At 44.8% G+C, this 24,551-nt stretch overlaps 1 protein-coding gene and 1 long non-coding RNA gene across 2 annotated transcripts in view; one reads left to right on the forward strand and one right to left on the reverse strand.

The window, feature by feature from the left end:
• Window positions 1-24,551, reverse strand: part of LOC143818153 (uncharacterized) — a 376,965-nt gene that overhangs the window by 115,120 nt on the left and 237,294 nt on the right. The window lies entirely within an intron of this gene.
• LOC143815812 (protein BTG2-like) lies at window positions 7,618-11,977 on the forward strand. Its single transcript, XM_077295428.1, has 2 exons — window positions 7,618-7,876; window positions 10,545-11,977. The coding sequence occupies exons 1-2, from the start codon at window positions 7,729-7,731 to the stop codon at window positions 10,865-10,867; spliced, it is 471 nt and encodes a 156-aa protein (XP_077151543.1). The 5' UTR covers window positions 7,618-7,728; the 3' UTR covers window positions 10,868-11,977.

The following is a 24,551-nucleotide window of genomic DNA, read 5'->3' on the forward strand; positions in this document are numbered from 1 at the left end:
CTTCTTTGGAATATTTCTCTAGAGGTGAGCCAGGTCTTATATTTCCCTCTGCTAGCTATTTAGGTCTTAGGCCAGAGCTGGGCATCTAGCGATAAATAGGAAATGCTACCTGGCTATTTCTAGTTGCGCGGCAGGCTTAGTTCATGGTCAGTATAGTTCCATCTTCCGAGAGCTTGTCCCTCTATAGGCTTGCTATGATCTCTGCCTGCAGAGATCATGACAATACTATATATAGGAGATGACACATGTATATACTATATACAGGAGGAGATGACTTAGAGGTATATACTATATACAGGAGGAGATGACACACAGGTATATACTATATACAGGAGGAGATGACATACAGGTACATACTATATACAGGAGATGACACACGTATATACTATATACAGGAGGAGATGACATACAGCAGGTATATACTATTTACAGGGGAGATGACATACAGGTATATACTATATACAGGGGAGATGACATACAGGTATATACTATATACAGGAGATGACATACAGGTGTATACTATATATAAGGGAGATGACAAACATGTATATACTGAGGGGAAAATGAGAGGTGTGAGGTGAAAATGAGAGGTGTGAGGTAAAAATGAGAGGTGTGAGGTGAAAATGAAAAGGTGTGAGTGCAAAATGAGAGGAGTGAGGGAAAATAGTGGAGTGATCAGAAAATGACAGATGTGAGGTCGAAATGACAAGTGTTAGGGGGGAATGAGAGGAAAGAGAGGAGTGAGGGGGAAAATAAGAGGAGTGAGGGGGAAAATGAGAGGTGTGAGGGAGAAAATGAGAGATGTGAGGGGTAAAATGAAAGATGTGAGGGGTAAAATGAAAGATGTGAGGGGGAAAATGAAAGATGTGAGGGGGAAAATGAGATGCGTCATGGGAAAATAAGAGAAGTGAGGTGCTGTAACTAACCACAGATATTTACTATGCCCAGGCAACGCCGGGCTCTTTAGCTAGTATATATATACATATATATATATGTATGTCAATGACATATATAAATATATATACCTATTCTATGCGTAGACATTTATTTTATCTATTCTATTCTAACCTGTCAGTGTAATTTTACTGTACACCGCACTGAATTACCAGCTTTTCTATAGAACACCGGTGCGTATTTCTCGCAAGTCACACGCATGGTCCATGTGTAATCCGTATTTTTCTCGCCCCATAGACTGGCATTGGCGTATTTTTGGAGGAATACGCTGACAATCGCAGCATGCTGCGATTTTCTCAGCCCGTAAAATACAGACGAGAAATATACGGCTGATGGAAGCTGCCCCATAGAAAATCATTGGTCCGTGTGCAATGTGTTGTTTTTGAGCCTCTCACTCCTCCGTATTTCTCTCTAGTGTGACGCCGACCTTATGCATACATAAGGCCAGACACGAGATTGCTAAGGGTAAATGTAAAGCAATCATTCTATCAATCTCAGCAGTATCTCAGGGTCTCAAGCCATTGTGCTCCCAGCCACTGGGCCCATTGTGTGAATGGGAATTGTAGACCCAGAGGAGCCGTTGCCACAGGGGGTCTTGCATGCAGTCTCAGGTGATGGGCTTCTGGAATATTCTTTATTCTTTTGAGCTAAAAGTAAAGCCCCCGTCTCACATAGCGAGATCGCTAGCGAGATCGCTGCTGAGTCACAAGTTTTGTGACGCAACAGCGACCTCCATAGCGATCTCGCTATGTGTGACACGTACCAGCGATCAGGCCCCTGCTGCGAGATCGCTGGTCGTGTCGGAATGGCCTGGACCTTTTTTTGGTCGTTGAGGCCCCGCTGACATTGCTGAATCGGTGTGTGTGACACCGATCCAGCGATGTCTTCACTGGTAACCAGGGTAAACATCGGGTTACTAAGCGCAGGGCCGCGCTTAGTAACCCGATGTTTACCCTGGTTACCAGCGTAAATGTAAAAAAAAACAAACACTACATACTCGCCTTTCGGTGTCCAGGTCCCTTGCCGTCTGCTTCCTGCTCTCACTGACTCCCGGCCGTACAGTGAGAAGTGAGAGCAGCAGTGACGTCACCGCTGCGCTCTGCTCTCACTGTACGGCGGCTCAGTCAGAGCAGGAAGCAGACGGCAAGGGACCTGGACACCGAAAGGCGAGTATGTACTGTTTGTTTTTTTTGGTAACCAGGGTAAACATCGGGTTACTAAGCGCGGCCCTGCGCTTAGTAACCCGATGTTTACCCTGGTTACCCGGGTGCTGCAGGGGGACTTCGGCATCGTTGAAGACAGTTTCAACGATGCCGAAGTCGTTCCCCTGATCGTTGGTCGCTGGGGAGAGCTGTCTGTGTGACAGCTCCCCAGCGACCACACAGCGACTTACCAACGATCACGGCCAGGTCATATCGCTGGTCGTGATCGTTGGTAAATCGCTTAGTGAGACGGGGCCTTAAATGTGTAAAGGTACCGTCACATTAAGCGACGCTGCAGCGATATCGACAACGATGCCGATCGCTGCAGCGTCGCTGTGTGGTCGCTGGAGAGCTGTCACACAGACAGCTCTCCAGCGACCAACGATGCCGAAGTCCCCGGGTAACCAGGGTAAACATCGAGTTACTAAGCGCAGGGCCGCGCTTAGTAACCCGATGTTTACCCTGGTTACCATTGTAAATGTAAAAAAAAAACAGTACATACTCACCTTCTGATGTCTGTCAGGTCCCTGGCCATCTGCTTCCCGCACCGACTGTGAGCGCCGGCCGGCCGTAAAGTAAAAGCAGAGCACAGCGGTGACGTCACCGCTGTGCTGTGCTTTACGGCCGGCCGGCGCTCACAGTCAGTGCGGGAAGCAGACGGCCAGGGACCTGACGGACATCAGAAGGTGAGTATGTACTGTTTTTTTTTTACATTTACAATGGTAACCAGGGTAAACATCAGGTTACTAAGCGCGGCCCTGCGCTTAGTAACCCGATATTTACCCTGGTTACCATTGTAAAACATTGCTAGCATCGTTGCTTTTGCTGTCAAACACGACGATACACGCCGATCTGACGACCAAATAAAGTTCTGGACTTTCAGCAACGACCAGCGATATCACAGCAGGATCCAGATCGCTGCTGCGTGTCAAACACAACGATATCGCTATCCAGGACGCTGTAACGTCACGGATCGCTATCGTTATCGTTGCAAAGTCGTTTAGTGTGAAGGTACCTTTAGGGAGAGGGAGAAAAATCAGCCACATGTTTGGTCAGGCAGATGTTGGAGTGAGGGGAGATGATCTAGGATGAGATCCTGGAGCACTTGGATGGATGGCCTATGGAGTTTGGAGATCGGTTGCCCACTGGGCTGGACACACGTGCTGAGGGATTTGTCGTCTGGATTTCTGGAACTTTTCCTGCTGGATACATGGGTTTCGGCTGTGTTACCTATCGTCTAGAGGAGCGTGGACTGTGACTACTGGAGGGAGATACGAGAACTGTGGGCCAACCAAAAGCTGGGAGACAGTGAGTATTGCCTGGTACAGGGGTAGTTGGGCTACCGGCCCCGGGAAGAGGATCTTGTGGATTGGGGACAATGTATTTTGGCCATGTACCTGGAATTGTTGTAAAACCATGAATTTAAGGAATAAAAAATGGCTGCATTGCTAGCCTGCCTAGGTGACTATTACAGCCCACAACCTCAGAGCTTCACACCCTCATTATGCAAAATGAAGGGGTATAAAGGTGCACCAAACTCTTGACCACACCAAAGTGCCCTGAAGCCCGCTCATTTGCATATATATGAAAAGTCATTTTCTCAGGCGCTGTGACGCTACCAGGTACAATGCTAGTACAACCCCTTTTTAACCCCTTCGAGACATGCGCCGTACTATTACTGCGCTGCCGGCACTGCATTTGTGCCAGCCGCAGTAGTAGTACGGCGCATCGATCACCGCGGTCTCGCGCTGAGCGCCGCGGTGATCGGGTGCGGGTGTCAGCTGTATATGACAGCTGACACCCAGTAGCAATGCCCACGATCGGCGCTATCGCTGATCGCGGGCATTTAACCCCTCTGATGCCGCTGTCAATAGTGACAGCGGCATAGAGGGGGATCGCGCTGCTCCGGTGACCTGGAAGGAGTCCCCGGATCCAAGATGGCCGCGGGACTCCTTCCGGGTCATGAAATGACCCTGCTTGCCGGCGCCTGCTGAGAGCTGCTGAGAACAGGCGCCGACAAGCCTCTGTGACGTGCCTCTCAGATCGTTGATCTGACAGAGTGCTATGCACACTGTCAGATCAACGATCTGATCTACTACTACAGTGTTGTCCCACCCTGGGACAATAGTACAAAGTAAAAAAAAAAAAAATAGAATGTATAAAAAAAATAAAAAAAAATCCCCAAATAAAGAAAAAAAAACATTTCCCAGAAAATCCATTTATTTATGTAAATTAAAAAAAAAAAAAAACAATAAAAGTACACATATTTTAACGACCCGCTCTATAAAGCTATCCCACTAGTTAACCCCTTCAATGAACACCGCAAAAAAAAAAAAGGCAAAAAACAACGCTTTATTATCATACCGCCAAACAAAAAGTGGAATAACACGAGATCAAAAAGGCAGATATAAATAACCATGGTACCGCTGAAAACGTCATCTTGTCCCGCAAAAAAAAAGCCGGCATACAGCATCATCAGCAGAAAAATAAAAAAGTTATAGCTCTCAGAATAAAGCGATGCAAAAACAGTTATTTTTTTATATAAAAGTTTTTATTGTGTGAAACTGCCAAAACATAAAAAAATGACATAAATGAGGTATCGCTGTAATCGTACTGACCTGAAGAATAAAACTGCTTTATCCTTTTTACCAAACGCGGAACGGTATAAACGCCCCCCCTAAAAGAATTTCAGGAATTGCTGTTTTTTGTTCATTCCGCCTCCCAAAAATCGGAATAAAAAGCGATCAAAAAATGTCATGGGCCCGAAAATGATACCAATAAAAACGTCAACTCGTCCCGCAAAAAACAAGATCTCACATGACTCTGTGGACCAAAATATGGAAAAATTATAGCTCTCAAAATGTGGTGATGCAAAAACTATTTTTTGCAATAAAAAGCGTCTTTTAGTGTGTGATGGCTGCCAACCATAAAAATCTGCCCAAAAAACGCTATAAAAGTAAATCAAATCCCCCTTCATCACCCCCTTAGTTAGGGAAAAATAATAACATTTAAAAAAATATATTTATTTCCATTTTCCCGTTAGGCTACTTTCACACTAGCGTCGGTACGGGGCAGTCGCGCTGCGTCGGCCCGACATACCGACGCATACTGTGCAAGCGCCGCACAACGGGGGCAGCGGATGCTGTTTTTCCATGCTTCCGCTGCCCCTTTGTGAGGTGCGGGGAGGTGGGGGTGGAGTTCCAGCCGCGCATGCGCGGTCGGAAATGGCGGACCCTCGGCACAAAAAAAGTTACATGTAACGTTTTTTGCTGCCGGCGGCCTGCCACAACACGACGCAACCGTCGCACGACGGTTGCGACGTGTGTCAATACGTCGCAGTGCGTCGCTAATGTTAGTCTATGGGGAAAAAACGCATCCTGCAGATGACTTTGCAGGATGCGTTTTTTCGCCAAAACGACGCATTGCGACGTATGCAAAAAAACGCTAGTGTGAAAGTAGCGCTAGGGTTAGGACTAGGGTTAGGGTTGGGGTTAGGGCTAGGGTTAGGGCTGGGGTTAGGGTTGGGGTTAGGGTTTCAGTTAGAATTGGGGAGTTTCCACTGTTTAGGCACATCAGGGGCTCTCCAAATGCGACATGGCGTCCGATCTCAATTCCAGCCAATTCTGCTTTGAAAAACTAAAACAGTGCTCCTTCCCTTCCGAGTTCTCCTGTGCGCCCAAACAGTGGTTCCCCCAAACATATGGGGTATCAGCATTCTCAGGACAAGTTGGACAACAACTTTTGGGGTCCAATTTGTCCTGTTACCCTTGGGAAAATAAAAAGGTGGGGGCTAAAATATCATTTTCGTGGAAAAAAAAATATTTTTTATTTTCACGGCTCTGCGTGATAAACTGTAGTGAAACACTTGTTGGTTCAAAGTTCTCACAACACATCTAGATAAGTTCCGTGGGGGGTCTAGTTTCCAATATGGGGTCACTTGTGGGGGGTTTCTACTGTTTAGGTACATCAGGGGCTCTGCAAATGCAACATGACGCCTGCAGACCAATCCATCTAAGTCTGCATTCCAAACGGCGCTCCTTCCCTTCCGAGCTCTGCCGTGCGCCCAAACAGTGGTTCCCCCCAATGTATGGGGTATCAGCGTACTCAGGACAAATTGGACAATAACTTTTGTGGTCCAATTTCTCCTGTTACCCTTGGGGAAAAAAAATTGCGGGCTAAAACATCATTTTGTGGAAAGAAAAAATGATTTTTTAATTTTCACAGCGCTACATTCTAAACTTTAGTGAAACAATTGGGGGTTAAAAGTGCTCACCACACATCTAGATAAGTTCCTTAGGGGGTCTTCTTTCCAAAATGGTGTCACTTGTGGGGGTTTCCACTGTTTAGGCACATCAGGGGCTCTCCAATCGCGACATGGGTTCCGATCTCAATTCCAGCAAATCTTGCATTGAAAAGTCAAATGGCGCTCCTTCCCTTCCGAGCTCTGCCATGCGCCCAATCAATGGTTTACCCCAACATGTGGGGTATCGGCGTACTCAGGACAAATTGTACGACTTTGTTGGTCCAATTTCTCCTGTTACCCTTGGTAAAATAAAACAAATTGGATCTGAAGTGAAAATTTTGTGAAAAAAAAGTTAAATGTTCAATTTTTTTAAACATTCCAAAAATTCCTGTGACGCACCTGAAGGGTTAATAAACTTTTTGAATGTAGTTTTGAGCACCTTGAGGGGTGCAGTTTTTAGAATGGTGTCACTTTTGGGTATTTTCTGTCATATAGACCCCTCAAAGTCACTTCAAGTGTGAGGTGGTCCGTAAAAAAAAAATGGTTTTGCAAATTTTGTTGCAAAAATGAGAAATCGCTGGTCAACTTTTAACCCTTATAACTCCCTAACAAAAAAAAATTATGTTTCCAAAATTGTGCTGATGTAAAGCAGACATGTGGGAAATGTTGTTTATTAACTATATTATGTGATATAACTCTCTAATTTAAGGGCATAAAAACTAAAAGTTTGAAAATTGCTAAATTTTCATAATTTTCGACAAATTTTTGTTTTTTTCACAAATAAATGCAAGTCATATCGAAGAAGTTTTACCACTATCATGAAGTACAATATGGCACGAGAAAACAGTGTCAGAATCACCAGGATGCATTGAAGCGTTTCAGAGTTATAACCTCATAAAGTGACAGTGGTCAGAATTGTAAAAATTGGCCCTGTCACTTAGGTGAAAACAGGCTTCGGGGTGAAGGTATTAAATAAAGTGCATAGTGTTGTTACTATAAACAGGTTCTGCGCTTGGTTTTCATCAGCTCTTCTACCCACAAAGCCCCGCGCGCCCCTCCCTGCACAGACGCGCTTCCTGCCTCCGGCTTTTCTTAGCACGGTCTGCCTGGTGACGTCATCCTCCCGCAGCTTCTTTAGCTTATTAGCATAGAGGACGCTACGGCCGCGCTGATTGGTGGAGGGTTGTCAGGGCTAACCATAAAAGAGGGAGGAGAGCCTGCTGTCCCCTCAGTCAGAGGAGGAGCGGCGGAACTGCACGGAGGAAGCAGCGGTACCGGCATAGAGGCAGCACCCAGTCAGGCCTACATTGTCACCTCACCCCAGCAGCCATGTCCATCGGGTCTTCACGAGACATTCACTCGGAGACGGTACCGGAGATCACGGCGGCCGTCAGCTTCCTGTCTGATCTACTGCGCAGCCGCCTCAGTGAGCAGCAGCTGCATGGCTTCAGCGGAGCGTTACGGGATACGCTTATCGGTGAGAGCCCGGGACAGCCGTTATGGCACCGATGGTTCAGCGGTGTCTCGGGTCGCCGCCATATTAACCCTACGTGGAGGGGGTGGGCTGTATCTATATAGTACTGGAGAATACACCATATGGGGAGGGGATGACTGTGTAATACTGGAGGGTATACCGTATGGGGAGGGGGATGACTATACAGTACTGGAGAATATACCATATGGGGAGGGGGATGACTACAGTACTGGAGAATATACCATATGGGGAGGGGGTGACTACAGTACTGGAGAATATACCATATGGGGAGGGGGTGACTACAGTACTGGAGAATATACCATATGGGGAGGGGGATGACTATACAGTACTGGAGAATATACCATATGGGGAAGGGGATGACTATGTAATACTGGAGGGTATACCATATGGGGAGGGGGTGACTACAGTACTGGAGGGTATACCATATGGGGAGGGGGATGACTATACAGTACTGGAGAATATACCATATGGGGAGGGGGTGACTACAGTACTGGAGAATATACCATATGGGGAGGGGGATGACTATACAGTACTGGAGAATATACCATATGGGGAGGGGGATGACTATACAGTACTGGAGGGTATACCATATGGGGAGGGGGTGACTACAGTACTGGAGAATATACCATATGGGGAGGGGGATGACTATACAGTACTGGAGAATATACCATATGGGGAGGGGGATGACTATGTAATACTGGAGGGTATACCATATGGGGAGGGGGTGACTACAGTACTGGAGAATATACCATATGGGGAGGGGGTGACTACAGTACTGGAGAATATACCATATGGGGAGGGGGATGACTGTGTAATACTGGAGGGTATACCGTATGGGGAGGGGGTGACTACAGTACTGGAGAATATACCATATGGGGAGGGGGATGACTAATACTGGAGGGTATACCATATGGGGAGAGGGAAGACTACAGTACTGGAGAGTATACCATATTGGGGAGGGGGATGACTGTTGTACTGGACGGTATACTATATGGGGAGGGGGATGACTGTACAGTACTGGAGAGTATACCATATGGGGAGGGGGAAGACTACAGTACTGGAGAGTATACCATATTGGGGAGGGGGATGACTGTACTGTACTGGAGGGTATACCATATGGGGAGGGAGATGATTGTACAGTACTGGAGGTTATACCATATGAGGAGGGGGATGACTGTAGTACTGGAGGGTATATTATATGGGGAGGGGGATGACTGTACAGTACTGGAGGGTATACCATATGGGGAGGGGGATGACTGTACAGTACTGGAGGGTATACCATATGGGGAGGGGGATGACTGTACAGTACTGGAGGGTATACCATTTGGGGAGGGGGATGATTGTACAGTACTGGAGGGTATACCATATGGGGAGGGGGATGACTATACCGTACTGGAGGGTATACCATTTGGGGAGGGGGATGATTGTACAGTACTGGAGGGTATACCATATGGGGAGGGGGATGACTATACCGTACTGGAGGGTATACCATATGAGGAGGGGGATGACTGTAGTACTGGAGGGTATACCATTTGGGGAGGGAGATGATTGTACAGTACTGGAGGGTATACCATATGAGGAGGGGGATGACTGTAGTACTGGAGGGTATACCATTTGGGGAGGGGGATGATTGTACAGTACTGGAGGGTATACCATATGAGGAGGGGGATGACTGTTGTACTGGAGGGTATACCATATGGGGAGGGGGATGACTGTACAGTACTGGAGGGTATACCATATGAGGAGGGGGATGACTGTAGTACTAGAGGGTACACCATATGGGGAGGGGGATGACTGTACAGTACTGGAGGGTATACCATTTGGGGAGGGGGATGATTGTACAGTACTGGAGGGTATACCATATGGGGAGGGGGATGACTATACCGTACTGGAGGGTATACCATTTGGGGAGGGGATGATTGTACAGTACTGGAGGGTATACCATATGAGGAGGGGGATGACTGTAGTACTGGAGGGTATATTATATGGGGAGGGGGATGACTGTACAGTACTGGAGGGTATACCATATGGGGAGGGGGATGACTGTACAGTACTGGAGGATATACCATATGAGGAGGGGGATGACTGTAGTACTAGAGGGTATACCATATGGGGAGGGGGATGACTGTAGTACTGGAGGGTATATTATATGGGGAGGGGGATGACTGTACAGTACTGGAGGGTATACCATATGAGGAGGGGGATGACTGTACAGTACTGGAGGGTATACCATATGGGGAGGGGGATGACTGTACAGTACTGGAGGGTATACCATTTGGGGAGGGGGATGATTGTACAGTACTGGAGGGTATACCATATGGGGAGGGGGATGACTATACCGTACTGGAGGGTATACCATTTGGGGAGGGGATGATTGTACAGTACTGGAGGGTATACCATATGAGGAGGGGGATGACTGTAGTACTGGAGGGTATACCATTTGGGGAGGGGGATGATTGTACAGTACTGGAGGGTATACCATATGAGGAGGGGGATGACTATACCGTACTGGAGGGTATACCATATGAGGAGTGGGATGACTATACAGTACTGGAGGGTATACCATGGGGAGGGGGTGTAGCTGTTTATCTACACACTAATGAAGGGTGAACATTTTAGGCATGTGACTAATTCCCCTTTCTCTTTGCAGAGCATTATAGGCACCACTGGTTTCCAGACAAGCCCGCCAAGGGTTCTGGTTACCGCTGCATTCGGATCAACCATAAAATGGACCCCATCATCAGCAAAGTTGCAGCTCGTATAAAGATGAGTAATCTGCTCTGCCTCTTGCCCAAGGAGCTGACGCTGTGGGTGGATCCTTATGAGGTTTCGTACAGAATTGGCGAGGACGGCTCCATCTGTGCTCTGTATGAGGCATCTGCTCCGAAGCCCTGTGGCCCACTTAACTGTAAGAGCGAGCTCCTGGGGTGCTCCAGTGCCCCCAACCAGTACCTGATGACTGTGGGCAGCTAACCTTGGCAAGGATCTCCACGTCTGCTGCTCGTGTTTGTGTAAATACCTCGCTCTGGGAGCCATGTTTTCTAATGAAGATCTATTTATATTTTTAAAGAAATTTTTGGATAAAATGAAAGTAATAACTAGTATTTTTAATTCTCACTATGAGACACTACTGCACTAGTATGACATGTACAGCCCATTACCAAACTTGTCCAGCATCTAGCATAGCGCACACTGCGGCATATGGGAGTCGCCACCCTTCTCTGTACACTGTTACATGGCCGGTTTGGCTACATTGCACTTTGCCTCATCTGGCCGCGGTGCTCACTGCTGGAGACCTGGCTTGGTGCTGTGCACAGTGGATGTCTGTAGAGCAGACTTCTTGGGATCCAGCAGTGACACTGAGGGCCAGCCTGCTGACACAACAGGACGATCATGCACCGAATCCTGAGCTGTCGCCAATAAGTCTTTTATGTAGGGTCAGTGACCTGTTCCCTGCTCCTACGTTTCCTTATGGCAGTGGGTACATTTTATTTTGGTTGGGACAGTACTCTCACCAAATGTGGAGGGGTATTTTTTGAGTTTATGGACATTCCCCATCACATTGACAAACTTTAACTTGTATGTACAGGCGATCCTACTTTGGGCTCAGAAGTCCTGTACTGGTGGTCAATATGGAGATGTTTAGCAGGATGAAAGCACTTTAATGTTTACACTAATGGCCCACTTAGCCAGGTCTTCAGTTTTCTGTCTTGTTAGGTCTTTGCAGACTCTTTTCTTGCACAAATGAATTTTGCCAACTGCTGTTGGTGCCATGCAGGCTGACCTGGTTGGCACTTACCTTATTGTTTGCCGTTTCTCATGTAGTTACTACTACACCCTGTGCCTTTTTTTTTTCATGCTGCATAAAGGGGTCTTGAGTCAAACTACGGCCCTTTATATTTGCACAATACCTGTATACATAGGCTGTCAGTAAGTATGTGCTCCCATATCACTGCCAAGCTTTGTAAACTGCCTGTTTTTTCATCTGGTTGTGCTGCTTGCCATGAGCAGTAATGCTGTGAATAACTTGTTTCTGGGTACAGTACTGTTGTTACTTTTGTAATAAAAGAGAAATTGCTCTAGTGTCGACTTGTCTTACTCTAAAAAGCTGTCCACAACACTTGCCTTCCTCGGATTTGGCCTTTGTTTTATTCCAGTTGGGCTTAGGCCTCCATCAGAGTGCGTCAGCACTGACTGTTTTCACACTAGGTGGGTGCAGAACTTAATCCCAAGTAGAAAAATATGTACGGTACTTATCTTATATGGGAGGGAAATATGTGCAAAATGCCACCAGACACCATTGCTAAAGAGGGTCAGAAGCTGGATCCTTTACCACGACCAGTGCGTATGTATGGGGTTGTCTGCAGAAGAGGTGGGTGCATTCCACAAGCTGGACCCTTCTTGGTTCCCCACAGAGGATTAAGTGCGACATTATTCCTTTGGAAATGAATGGTTACGCTTGGCTGACAAGTGGATGTATTTCTTGGCGGTTACGCTCCTATGTGCCAGGGCTAGTCGTGTGAGTTTGCAGTGGTACCTGCAACTGTGATTCTGGTATTCAAATAAGCGTTTAGCTGATGGCATGACAAGTACGTCCAGAGGGTAATGTAGCATTGCTTGGGGCTGCAATAATTAGACTGGGTTCTAACGCCATGTTCTTGCAGTGGGAGCTTCAGTATGTTCATGCACAAATTTTCCTTACAAAATGTGTACGAGGTCCAATTGTAGATGAGCTACTACAAAATCTCATCAGTACTTTGTTGAGAAAATCCAGTGCCAATTTAGCCGGTTACTTCACCATACTACATTTTGTGCAGGTGGATGTGTAGTATATAAAATGGCATACAGTGGTCAGCTGGTTGTTAGCCCCTTAGCCATGGTGTAAGAATGGTGCTGTGCACCCACTACAGCGGAGATCTGACTAGTTCCCATGAATGGAGGTTGGGAAACCCTTTCTAGTGATTGGTGGGGCTCCCGGTGATCATACATCTATCTAATACACTGTAAGTTTAAGCTTGTCATGTTCCATGGGGCTCTTTGTGTACTCTATAAGCATGCGAGTGCCTGCACTATGTGTATGAACTCCATGAGTGTTGTACTGTGCTGCCATGACAATTTCTATAGTTTTCATTTATCAATGATGGAGAAGGTTTGAATTTTGATGGCCCTCAGCTCCCCCCCCCCACCCCACCTTCAAACTATGTAATCAGGCGGTTTCTGTCCAGGATGGAGGATGGCTTGGGCTTTGTAGGATGCCTCGTGCATGGAGCAGTTCTCAAATGCATTGCCTCAATGTGGAGGGGGCTCTTACATGTAACAGCAGTGTGCTGTGATGCTATACTATGGCATTGGTAATCTTTTTTTTTTTCATGTGATACTACATGTTAATTCCCCATTTAGACCTTTAGTTTTTATATTGGAGTGCAGGAATACAGTCTTTCCCATTTAGCCAAACCATCTGACAATATGTATGGCCCCACCAGGCGCACTAGAAGAATGAATGGCAACAACGGCTTTGGCTTACAAATACTAAAGTGCTCCATAAATAACGGTCGTCCAAAAGATGGTGCAGCTGCCAGCTATTTCTTCTGACTCCATGACACAGCTGATCGCTCCACTGGTTCCAGCTTAGGGTACCGTCACACAGTACCATTTTAATCGCTACGACGGCACGATCCGTGACGTCGCAGCGATCGTATGATTATCGCTCCAGCGTCGTAGACTGCGGTCACACTTTGCAATCACGGCGCTGGAGCGATGCCGAAGTCCCCGGGTAACCAGGGTAAACATCGGGTTACTAAGCGCAGGGCCGCGCTTAGTAACCCGATGTTTACCCTGGTTACCAGCGTAAAAGTAAAAATAACAAACAGTACATACTTACATTCCGGTGTCTGTCCCCCAGCGTTCTGCTTCTCTGCACTGTGTAAGCACCATAGCCGGAAAGCAGAGCGGTGACGTCACCGCTGTGCTCGCTTTCCGGCCGGCAGGCGCTCACAGTGCAGAGAAGCTGAGACGCCGCGGACAGACACCGGAATGTAAGTATGTACTGTTTGTTTTTTTTACGTTTACGCTGGTAACTAGGGTAAACATCGGGTTACTAAGCGCGGCCCTGCGCTTAGTTACCCGATGTTTACCCTGGTTACAAGCGAACACATCGCTGGATTGCTGTCACACACAACGATCCAGCGATGTCAGCGGGTGATCAAGCGACGAAAGAAAGTTCCAAACGATCTGCTACGACGTACGATTCTCAGCAGGGTCCCTGATCGCTGCTGCGTGTCAGGCACAGCGATATCGTAACAATATCGCTAGAACGTCACGAATCGTAGCGATCAAAATGGTACTGTGTGACAGTACCCTAAAACAGGGAGAGCGAAAGGATCCGCAGTCCAAAGTCAGACATGCTGGCTGTTTCTCCTCCCCCAACATGATCTGTAGGCCCCCATACACTTTTGGATGATCCCACCAACATTGGCAAGTATGGCTAATGTTAGTCTCATATGTAAATAATGCATTCACACTTAGCCACGTCACTGCAGAAATGTCTGAGACTGAAAATCAAACGCAATCAACTGAATGGGATTGTTGCATCAGGAAAACAATTGGCAGATGCTGCTAGAATAAGATCTTGAGCAATGTATCAACTGTATGTGCGGGATTCTGCACTACACTCCTGACATTTCAGTGGCAATGGTTAGTGTATTTTATGCTCCACACTTTCCAGAAAAATCCATGCCTGCTAATGAGTATTCTGTACATTTTATAATCCACAGCATGACTACTAGTCACACGGATTGTGCACAGAAAAGCCATGGATTAGCACAATACGTACCTGCTGACCAGTGTTTGACAAAAATCTATATCCGTTGTGGATTCTGAAAAGTTCACATCACATTTGCCCTGTGAACACAGGCATACTGTGATTTATGATATTGTGTAAGGGTGCTATCCACATCTGTGTGGTTGATTTAAATTTTTTATTTTTTTTTTTGGGGGGGGGGAAATGATTGATGGCTTTATAGTCAATGGGGGTCCGTTTGTGTCAGTCATGTGATGGATTCCGCACCACCGTCACTTTCGTTGTTCTTCTGGGACGTAGAAAAAAAATAAATGACTAACAAAGTTGTGAAGAATCAAGCCATAAATGACCAGAGTCCATTTTCAGGAAAAAAAAAATCTGATAGGTTCTTCAAGCCCTGAAACCACCTTAATATATTTGCAATCAAAATTCAACTTCAAGTGAAATTTCGGTTTATCAGCAAAATTTACAAACTTTCTGCTGTTCGCAAAAAAAATAAAAAAAATGGATTTGAATAGCTGCATTTCTGGTCCGAGTACTATCTGGGGAAAAAAATAGGTCCGAGTACTGTCCGATGTTCATATTCGATAGGCAGTGGAGATGAGCAATTCTTTTTTTCTTTTCACTGACCAAATTTGCATGTAATAAAATTGCAGCATGCATCAGTATTGTAAATTGTTTGCCATAAGGAGCCACAGTATTCCGTCTTGATTTTTATGGCTACCTTACAATTTTCTAACATAAGAAACTATAAGGCTATGTGCACACGTAGGAAATGAGGTGCAAAATTTTCTGCACAAAATCCGCATCTCCTGGCAGAATCCGCAGCTGCAGATTTGCCGCTGTTTTTATGCGGAATTGATGCGGATTTTCTGCGGTTTTTGCCATTGCGGATTTCTACCATGGAGGGATGCAAAAACGCTGCAAATCCGCACAAAAGAAGTGACATGCACTTCTTTTAAATCCGCAGCAATTCCGCACTGATTTTTCTGCATCATCTGCACAACTTTTTTTTTTTTTCTTTTTTTACATTGATTTACATGGTACTGTAAATCACAGTGTGGATCTGCAGCATTTCTGCGCAGAAAAATCCGCTGCAAATCCGCATCGTGTGCACATAGCCTAAATGGTTCTTGTAAATGATTATTATCTTCTGTAAAACAAAAAACGGACGCATACGGATGACTAGTGAGAAAAAAAATCGTCCCACTTGTCTGGATGAAAGTGACCAATTTTTTTTATATACCCGTGAGAACCTGCCTTTTTTGTAAGCTTTAACCGTTTAATCAGCACACTGGGTAAAAATACAGGGAGGGAGCCTTGTGCTGCAGATGAGACTGGGGAAAAGCTAATTGCCAAAGGCTATCTTTTCTGAAGGTGTTTACACACTGTAAACGGCCACCACCGGCCCCTACAAGCGCAGCCTTCCTTGCATCTGTTGTACTTCAGATTAAAAGCACAAATAAATGGACTGGCTAGGGGACTGAGAAGTTTGCTTCTATGTTAGAATATATTGCTAAAAGGGTTTTCCCCTGAACAAAGTACACTTTGATCAATAGATCTTGGAATAAGTTTCACCATTGGATATTTAACCCCTTAGAGATGGAGCCAATTTGCAGATTAATGACCGGGCCAATTTTTACAATTCTGATCACTGTCATTTTATGAGGTTATAGCTCTGGAACGCTTTAACGGATCCCACTGGTTCCGAGACTGTTTTTTCGTGACGTATAGTACTTCATGGTAGTGGTAACATTTCTTCGATATTCCGTTTATTTATAAAAAAACGGAAATTTGGCAAAAAAAATTCAGCAATTTTCAAACTTTGAGTTTTTATGCCCTTAAATCAGAGAGAGATGTCACACAAAATAGTTAATAAATAACATTTCCCACATGTCTACTTTACATCAGCACAATTTTGGAAACAATTTTTTTTTTTGTTAGGAAGTTATAAGGGTTAAAAGTTGACCAGCAATTTCTCATTTTTACAACAAAATTTACAAAACCATTTTTTTTTTAGGGACCAGCTCACATTTAAAGTCACTTTGAAGGGTGTACATGACAGAAAATACCCAAAAGTGACACCATTCTAAAAACTACACCCTTCAAGGTGCTCAAAACCACATTCAAGAAGTTTATTAACCCTTTTACATGCTTCACAGGAACTGAAGCAATGTGCAAGGAAAAAAATTAACATTTACCTTTTTTTTTTTACAAACATTTTACTTCAGAACCAATTTTTTTTATTTTCAAGTGTAAAAAGAGAAAATGAACAACAAAATTTATTGTGCAATATGTCCTGAATACGCCGATACCCAATATGTGGGGGTAAACCACTGGGCGCACGGCCGAGCTTGGAAGAGAAGGAGCTCCTTTTGACTTTTTCAGTGCAGAATTGGCTGGAATTGAGAATGGAGGCCATGTCGTGTTTAGAGAGCCCCTGATGTGCCTAAACAGTGGAAACCCCCCACAAGTGACACCATTTTGGAAACTAGACCCCTTAAGAAACTTTTCTAGATGTGTAGTGAGCACTTTGAACCCCCAAGTGCTTCACAGAAGTTTATAACGCAGAACCGTGAAGATAAAAAATCTTTTTTTTTTTTCCTCAAAAATGTTTTTTTTAGCCTGCAATTTTTTAATTTCACAAGGGTAACAGGAGAAATTGGACCCCAAAAGTTGTTGTCCAGTTTGTCCAAAGTATGCTGATACCCCATATGTGGGGGGGACCACTGTTTGGGCACACATCAGGGCTCGGAAGGGAAGTTTTAAAATGCAGACTTTGATGGAATGGTCTGCGGGCGTCATGTTTCATTTGCAGACCCCCTGATGTGCCTAAACAGTAAAAACACCCCACAAGTAACCCCATTTTGGAAACTAGATCCCCCAAGGAGCTTATCTAGATGTGTGGTGAGCACTTTGAACACCCAAAGTGCTTCACAGAAGTTTAATGCAGAGCCGTGAAAATAAAAAAAAAATTTATTCCATAAAAATGATTTTTTAGCCCCCAATTTGTTTTATTTTTCCAAGGGTAACAGGAGAAACTGGACCCCAAATGTTGTTATCCAATTTGTCCTGAGTACTCTGATGCCCCATATGTGGGGGTAAACCACTGTTTGGGCGCACGGCAGAGCTCAAGGGAGGGAGCACCATTTGACTTTTTGAACGCAAAATTGGCTGGAATCAATGGTGGAGCCATGTCGCGTTTGGAGACCCCTGATGTGCCTAAACAGTGGAAACCCCCCAATTCTAACTCCAGCCCTAACCCCAACACACCCCTAACTAATTCGACTCTGGGGGGCGCTATACACTTTTGCCACAGTGCCATTAATTAACGGTGTGGTTTAAGTACCCTCAACTACCGCCATTAAAAGGCGTATCGACGGTCGTTAAGGGGTTAAAAAAAAGTTCCTGTGCTGAGATAATCTTAGAAATGTGTCCCTGCTGTGTACTGTGTAATGACTGTGTCTGACTACACAGGAATATTGTTTAATCGTACCACAGCTCCTGGGCAGGGGGGAGGGGAAGAAAAGAGTATACAGACAGGACAGCATTGCATCCCAGCTGATTTTTTCTGTAAGGAAACATTTCATTGCAGAATTAAAAGCTTGTTTTACCTCAAAGAAAGAATCATATGTGAACTCAAGATGTAATGTCTGTATACTCTCTTTTGCTTCCTCTCCTGCCCAGGAGATGTGGTAATATCACACCATATTCCTGCATGTTCGGACACATGTGCACATTTATAAGATTTTCTCTGGACAGGAACATTTTTTTAACACATCCAACTGAGGAACTTATTTTTATCTCAAGATCTATTGACTAGAGTGTATTTTGTTCAAGGGACAACTACTGTATAAGTCGAAAGGATGGTCTAGAAAGATCATAGGCTTGTATGAAAGAGGAAAAGGATACAGAAAGATAATGCATTGAATGTTCATAGAGATACAGTTGAAAGAGTAGTTCACAAATTCAAAGTGAAGGGAACAATGTCTATAGTAGCTGAATGTGTCAGAAACAAGAAGATATCACTGGCTGCTCCTAGATTCTTGAAGACGCTGTTGAAGAAAAACCCTGAAGTGGCTGCAAAAGATTTGATGGCCACATGCGTCAAGGCTTCTGCTTGCATATACTAAACACTGGAGGTCAACATGCTCAAACTTCCAAGACGGACATGTCTACTGAAAAGAGACTGGCGAACCCGAACAGTAAAGTTCCGCATTCATACTGAACACCTACTATTTGGAAACAGACTTCACCAGAAAGTGTTTGACAGCGCAGCAAACACCACTTCTGATCAGCTGTAAAATCGTCACCACCAATCAGACAGCCATGGTATAAAGATTACTTCCGGTCATTGGTATCGGCTGATGGGACTACTGCTCCCATCAGTCGACGCCTGGTGCCGCTAACAACAGTGAGAGCAGGAGCAGCTGATGGGATTATTCATCAGCCGACTCCTGCGCTGTAAATGAATTAATAAAAAAAAAAAATGGGGTGGGTTCCCCTGTATTTTTGATAACCAGCCAGGCAAATCTCACAACTGGGGTCTACAACCCTCAGCTGTCAGCTTCAGCAAGGCTGGTTATCAAGAATAGAGGGGTCCCCACGCTGTATTTTTAATTATTTAAATAATTTAATAAAACGGCGTGGGGTCCCCCATTTTTGACAACCAGCCTTGCTAAAGCAGACAGCTGGGATTCTGTTATTCTTAGGCTGGAAAGGGGCCATGGATATTGGCCCCTCCAGCCTGAAATTAGCAGCCCGCAGCCGCCAAAAAAATGCACAACTATTACATGCGCCAATTCTGGCGCTTTGCCTGGCTCTTGCCCTCTAGCGGTGGCAAGTGGGGTTCGTACTAGTGACATCAAGCCCACGGCTTAGTAATGGAGAGGCGTCTATAAGACAACTATCCATTAATAATTGTATAGTTATTTGGTAAATAAAAATACAGCCAGAATAAAGTCTTTTATTTCAAACCAGTATTCCATTTTTATTTAACCCCTTTCTGTCATTGGACGTACTATTCCATCCATGTGGGGTGGGCCCTACTTCCCAAGGACGGAATAGTACGTCCAGCGCGATCGGCCGCGCTCACAGGGGGAGCACGGCCGATCGCGGCCGGGTGTCAGCTATCGCAGCTGACATCCGGCACTATGTTCCAGGAGCGGTCACAGACCGCCCCCGGCACATTAACCCCTGGCACACTGCGATCAAACATGATCGCAGTGTGCCGGCGGTATAGGGAAGCATCTCGCAGGGAGGGGGTTCCCTGTGTGCTTCCCTGAGACGATCGGTACAAGGCAATGTGCTCACCTTGTACCGAGCGTCTCCTCCCTGCAGTCCCCGGATCCAAAATGGCTGCGGGGCTGCATCCGGGTCCTGCAGGGAGGTGGCTTCACAGCGCCTGCTCAGAGCAGGCGCCGGGAAGCCTCTGCAGTGCACGTCAGATCACTGATCTGACACCGTGCACAGCAAAGTGTCAGATCAGCGATCTGTCACTTTACTGTGATGTCCCCCCCTAGGGCAAAGTAAAAAAGTAAAAAAAAAAAAATTACATGTGTGGAAAAAAGAAAAAAAAATTCCTAAATAAATAATAATAAAAAAAAAAATATTCTTCCAATAAATACATTCCTTTATCTAAAAAAAAAAAAAAAAAAAAACAATAAAAGTACACATATTTAGTATCGCTGCATCCGTAGCGACCCGACCTGTAAAACGGTCCCACTAGTTAACCCCTTCAGTGAACACCGTTAAAAAAAAACAAAAAAAAAACAAGGCAAAAAACGCTTTATTATCACACCGCCGAATAAAAAGTGGAATAATACGCGATCAAAAAGACGCATATAAATAACCATGGTACCACTGAAAACGTCATCTTGTCCCACAAAAAACGATCTGCCATACAGCATCATCAACGAAAAAATAAAAAAGTTATAGTCCTCAGAATAAAGCGATGCAAAAATAATTCTTTTTTCTATAAAATAGTTTTTATCGTATAAAAGCACCAAAACATAAAAAAAATGATATAAATGAGGTATCGCTGTAATCGTACTGACCCGAAGAATAAAACTGCTTTATCCATTTTACCAAACGTGGAACGGTATAAACACCCCCCCCAAAAAAAAAGAAATTCATAAATAGCTGGCTTTTTGGTCATTCTGCCTCACAAAAATCGAAATAAAAATCGATCAAAAAAAGTCACGTGCCCGAAAATGTTACCAATAAAAACGTCAACTCGTCCCGCAAAAAACAAGCCCTCAGATGACTCTGTGGACCAAAATATGGAAAAATTATAGCTCTCAAAATGTGGTAGTGCAAAAAACCCATTAGGGTTAGGGTTAGGGCTAGGGTTAAGGCTAGGGTTAGGGCTATGGTTAGGGCTAGGGTTAGGGTTGGGGTTAGGGCTAGGGTTAGGGCTAGAGTTAGGGCTAGGGTTAGGGTTGGGGCTAGGGTTAGGGCTACAGTTAGGGTTGGGGCTAAAGTTAGGGTTGGGGCTAAAGTTGGGGTTAGGGTTGGGGCTAAAGTTAGGGTTAGGGTTTGGATTACATTTACGGTTGGGAATAGGGTTTGGATTAGGATTAGGGGTGTGTCAGGGATAGGGGTGTGGTTAGGGTTACCATTGACATTAGGGTTAGGGGTGTGTTTGGATTAGGGTTTCAGTTATAATTGGGGGGTTTCCACTGTTTAGGCACATCAGGGGCTCTCCAAACGCGACATGGCGTCCGATCTCAATTCCAGCCAATTCTGCGTTGAAAAAGTAAAACAGTGCTCCTTCCCTTCCGAGCTCTCCCGTGTGCCCAAACAGGGGTTTACTCCAACATATGGGGTATCCGCGTACTCAGGACAAATTTTTCCAACAACTTTTGGGGTCCAATTTCTCCTATTACCCTTGGGAAAATACAAAACTGGGGGCTAAAAAAAAAAGTTCTCACAACACATCTAGATAAGTTCCTTGGAGGGTCTAGTTTCAATATGGGGTCACTTGTGGGGAGTTTCTACTGTTTAGTTACATCAGGGGCTCTGCAAATGCAACGTGACGCCTGCAGACCAATCCATCTAAGTCTGCATTCCAAATGGCGCTCCTTCCCTTCCGAGATCTCCCGTGCGCCCAAATGGTGGTTCCCCCCACATATTGGGTATCAGCGTACTCAGGACAAATTGGACAACAACTTTTGGGGTTCAATTTCAATTGTTACCCTTGTAAAAATCCAAAACTGTGGGCCAAAAAACTAATTTTTGTGGAAAAAAAAAGATTTTTTATTTTCACGGCTCTGCGTTATAAACTGTAGTGAAACACTTGGGGTTCAGAGTTCTCACAACACATCTAGATGAGTTCCTTGGGGGTCTAGTTTCCAATATGGGGTCACTTGTGGGGGGTTTCAACTGTTTAGGTACATTAGGGGCTCTGCAAATGCAATGTGATGCCTGCAGACCATTCCATCTAAGTCTGCATTCCAAATGGCGCTCCTTCCCTTCCGAGCTCTCCCATGCGCGAAACGGTGGTTCCCCCCACATATGGGGTATCAGCGTACTCAGGATAAATTGTACAACAACGTTTGGGGTCCAATTTCTCCCGTTACCCTTGGGAAAATACAAAACTGGGTGCTAAAAAATAATTTTTGTGGGAAAATTTTTATCTTTTTTATTTTTACGGCTCTACATTATAAACTTCTGTGAATCACTTAATGGGTCAAAGTGCTCACCACACATCTAGATAAGTTCCTTAGGGGGTCTACTTTCCAAAATGGTGTCACTTGTGGGGGGTTTCAATGTTTAGGCACTTCAGTGGCTCTCCAAACAACATGGCGTCCCATCTCAATTCCTGTCAATTTTGCATTGAAAAGTCAAACGGCGCTCCTTCCCTTCTGAGCTCTCCCTTGCGCCCAAACAGTGGTTTACCCCCACATATGGGGTATCAGTGTACTCAGGTCAAATTGTACAACAACTTTTGTGGTCCAATTTCTTCTCTTACCCTTGGGAAAATAAAAAAAATTGGGGGCGAAAAGATCATTTATGTGAAAAAATATGATTTTTTATTTTTACGGCTCTGCATTATAAACTTCTGTGAATCACTTAATGGGTCAAAGTGCTCACTACACATCTAGATTAGTTCCTTAGGGGGTCTACTTTCCAAAATGGTGTCACTTGTGGGGGGTTTCAATGTTTACGCACATCAGGGGCTCTCCAAACGCAACATGGCGTCCCATCTCAATTCCAGTCAATTTTGCATTGAAAAGTAAAATGGCGCTCCTTTCCTTCCGAGCTCTGCCATGCGCCCAAACAATGGTTTACCCCCACATATGGGGTATCAGCATACTCAGGACAAATTGTCCAACAACTTTTAGGGTCAATTTTCTCCTGTTACCCTTGGTAAAATAAAACAAATTGGAGCTGAAGTAAATTTTTTGTGTAAAAAAGTGAAATGTTCATTTTTATTTAAACATTCCAAAAATTCCTGTGAAACACCTGAAGGGTTAATAATCTTCTTGAATGTGGTTTTGAGCACCTTGAGGGGTGCAGTTTTTAGAATGGTGTCACACTTGGGTATTTTCTATCATATAGACCCCTCAAAATGACTTCAAATGAGATGTGGTCCCTTAATAAAAAATCGTTTGGTAAAAATGAGAAATTGCTGGTCAACTTTTAACCCTTATAACTCCCTAACAAAAAAAATGTTGTTTCCAAAATTGTGCTGATGTAAAGTAGACATGTGGGAAATGTTACTTATTAAGTATTTTGTGTGACATATCTCTGTGATTTAATTGTATAAAAATTCAAATTTGGAAAATTGCGAAATTTTCAAAATTTTAGCCAAATTTCCATTTTTTTCACAAATAAACACAGGTAATATCAAAGAAATTTTACTACTATCATGAAGAACAATATGTCACGAGAAAACAATGTCAGAATCACCGGGATCCGTTGAAGCGTTCCAGAGTTATAACCTCATAAATGGACAGTGGTCAGAATTGTAAAAATTGGCCGGTCAATAACGTGCAAACCACCCTTGTGGGTAAAGGGGTTAAAAATTACAAACACAGTTATACTTACATGACGCCTATTCCATGTAAATCCTCATCTTCTATAATAAAATAAAGATTAAAAACAACAATATACCTCACCTGTCTGTTCTGTCCTACACCGTAATCCATGTCTGGGGGATAAATAGTTTTCAACCTGGATGGTGCCAAGATGCGACAGTCCAAGCTGAGAACCTCTAGAGAATGAGCTGCTGGTAGCGCAACATCATTGACCAGCGGTGATGTCATTGAGGTTATTGCCAGTCACTGAAGCTGCGTTCCCAGCTGGCAAATGAACTTTGGTGACCTCTGCACCATGAGAAAAAGTCTCATAGTGCAGAGGCGAGATCACCAAAGTTCAAATTCACCACAGTGAAATTCTTCCAGTGAACTGCAGCGAACTCTCTTCTGCAACGTGAACTCACTCCTGCTCTCACTGTTACTATCAATAGCAGGTGTCAGCTGATGGGAGCAGTAGTCCCAGCAGGTGTCGGCTGATGGGAGCAGTAGTCCCATCAGCTGGAACCAGTGACCTGAAGAAAACTTTAAACCTTCCGTCACAGCTGCGGACTCATGCTGTCTTTTGACAGTGTGGGAACCATGGCTGTCTGACCGACGGTTATGATTTTACCGCTGATCAGAAGCGGTGTTTGCTGTGCTGTCATTCACATAACATTGTAGCAAACACTGGATGTTCAGGCCCCCCATTCAAGTGAAGGGGGTCCAGGTACTGTTCTGGTACCCGAACTTTTTGTAACTGTTCGGCAGGACACGAACATCCAGGTGTCTGCCCATCTCTACTACTGACCCAAAAGTAAAGTCAACTCTAATAGGCTCA

Source organism: Ranitomeya variabilis, chromosome 3 (assembly GCF_051348905.1).
Source record: "Ranitomeya variabilis isolate aRanVar5 chromosome 3, aRanVar5.hap1, whole genome shotgun sequence".
NCBI classification, from domain to species: Eukaryota; Metazoa; Chordata; class Amphibia; order Anura; family Dendrobatidae; genus Ranitomeya; species Ranitomeya variabilis.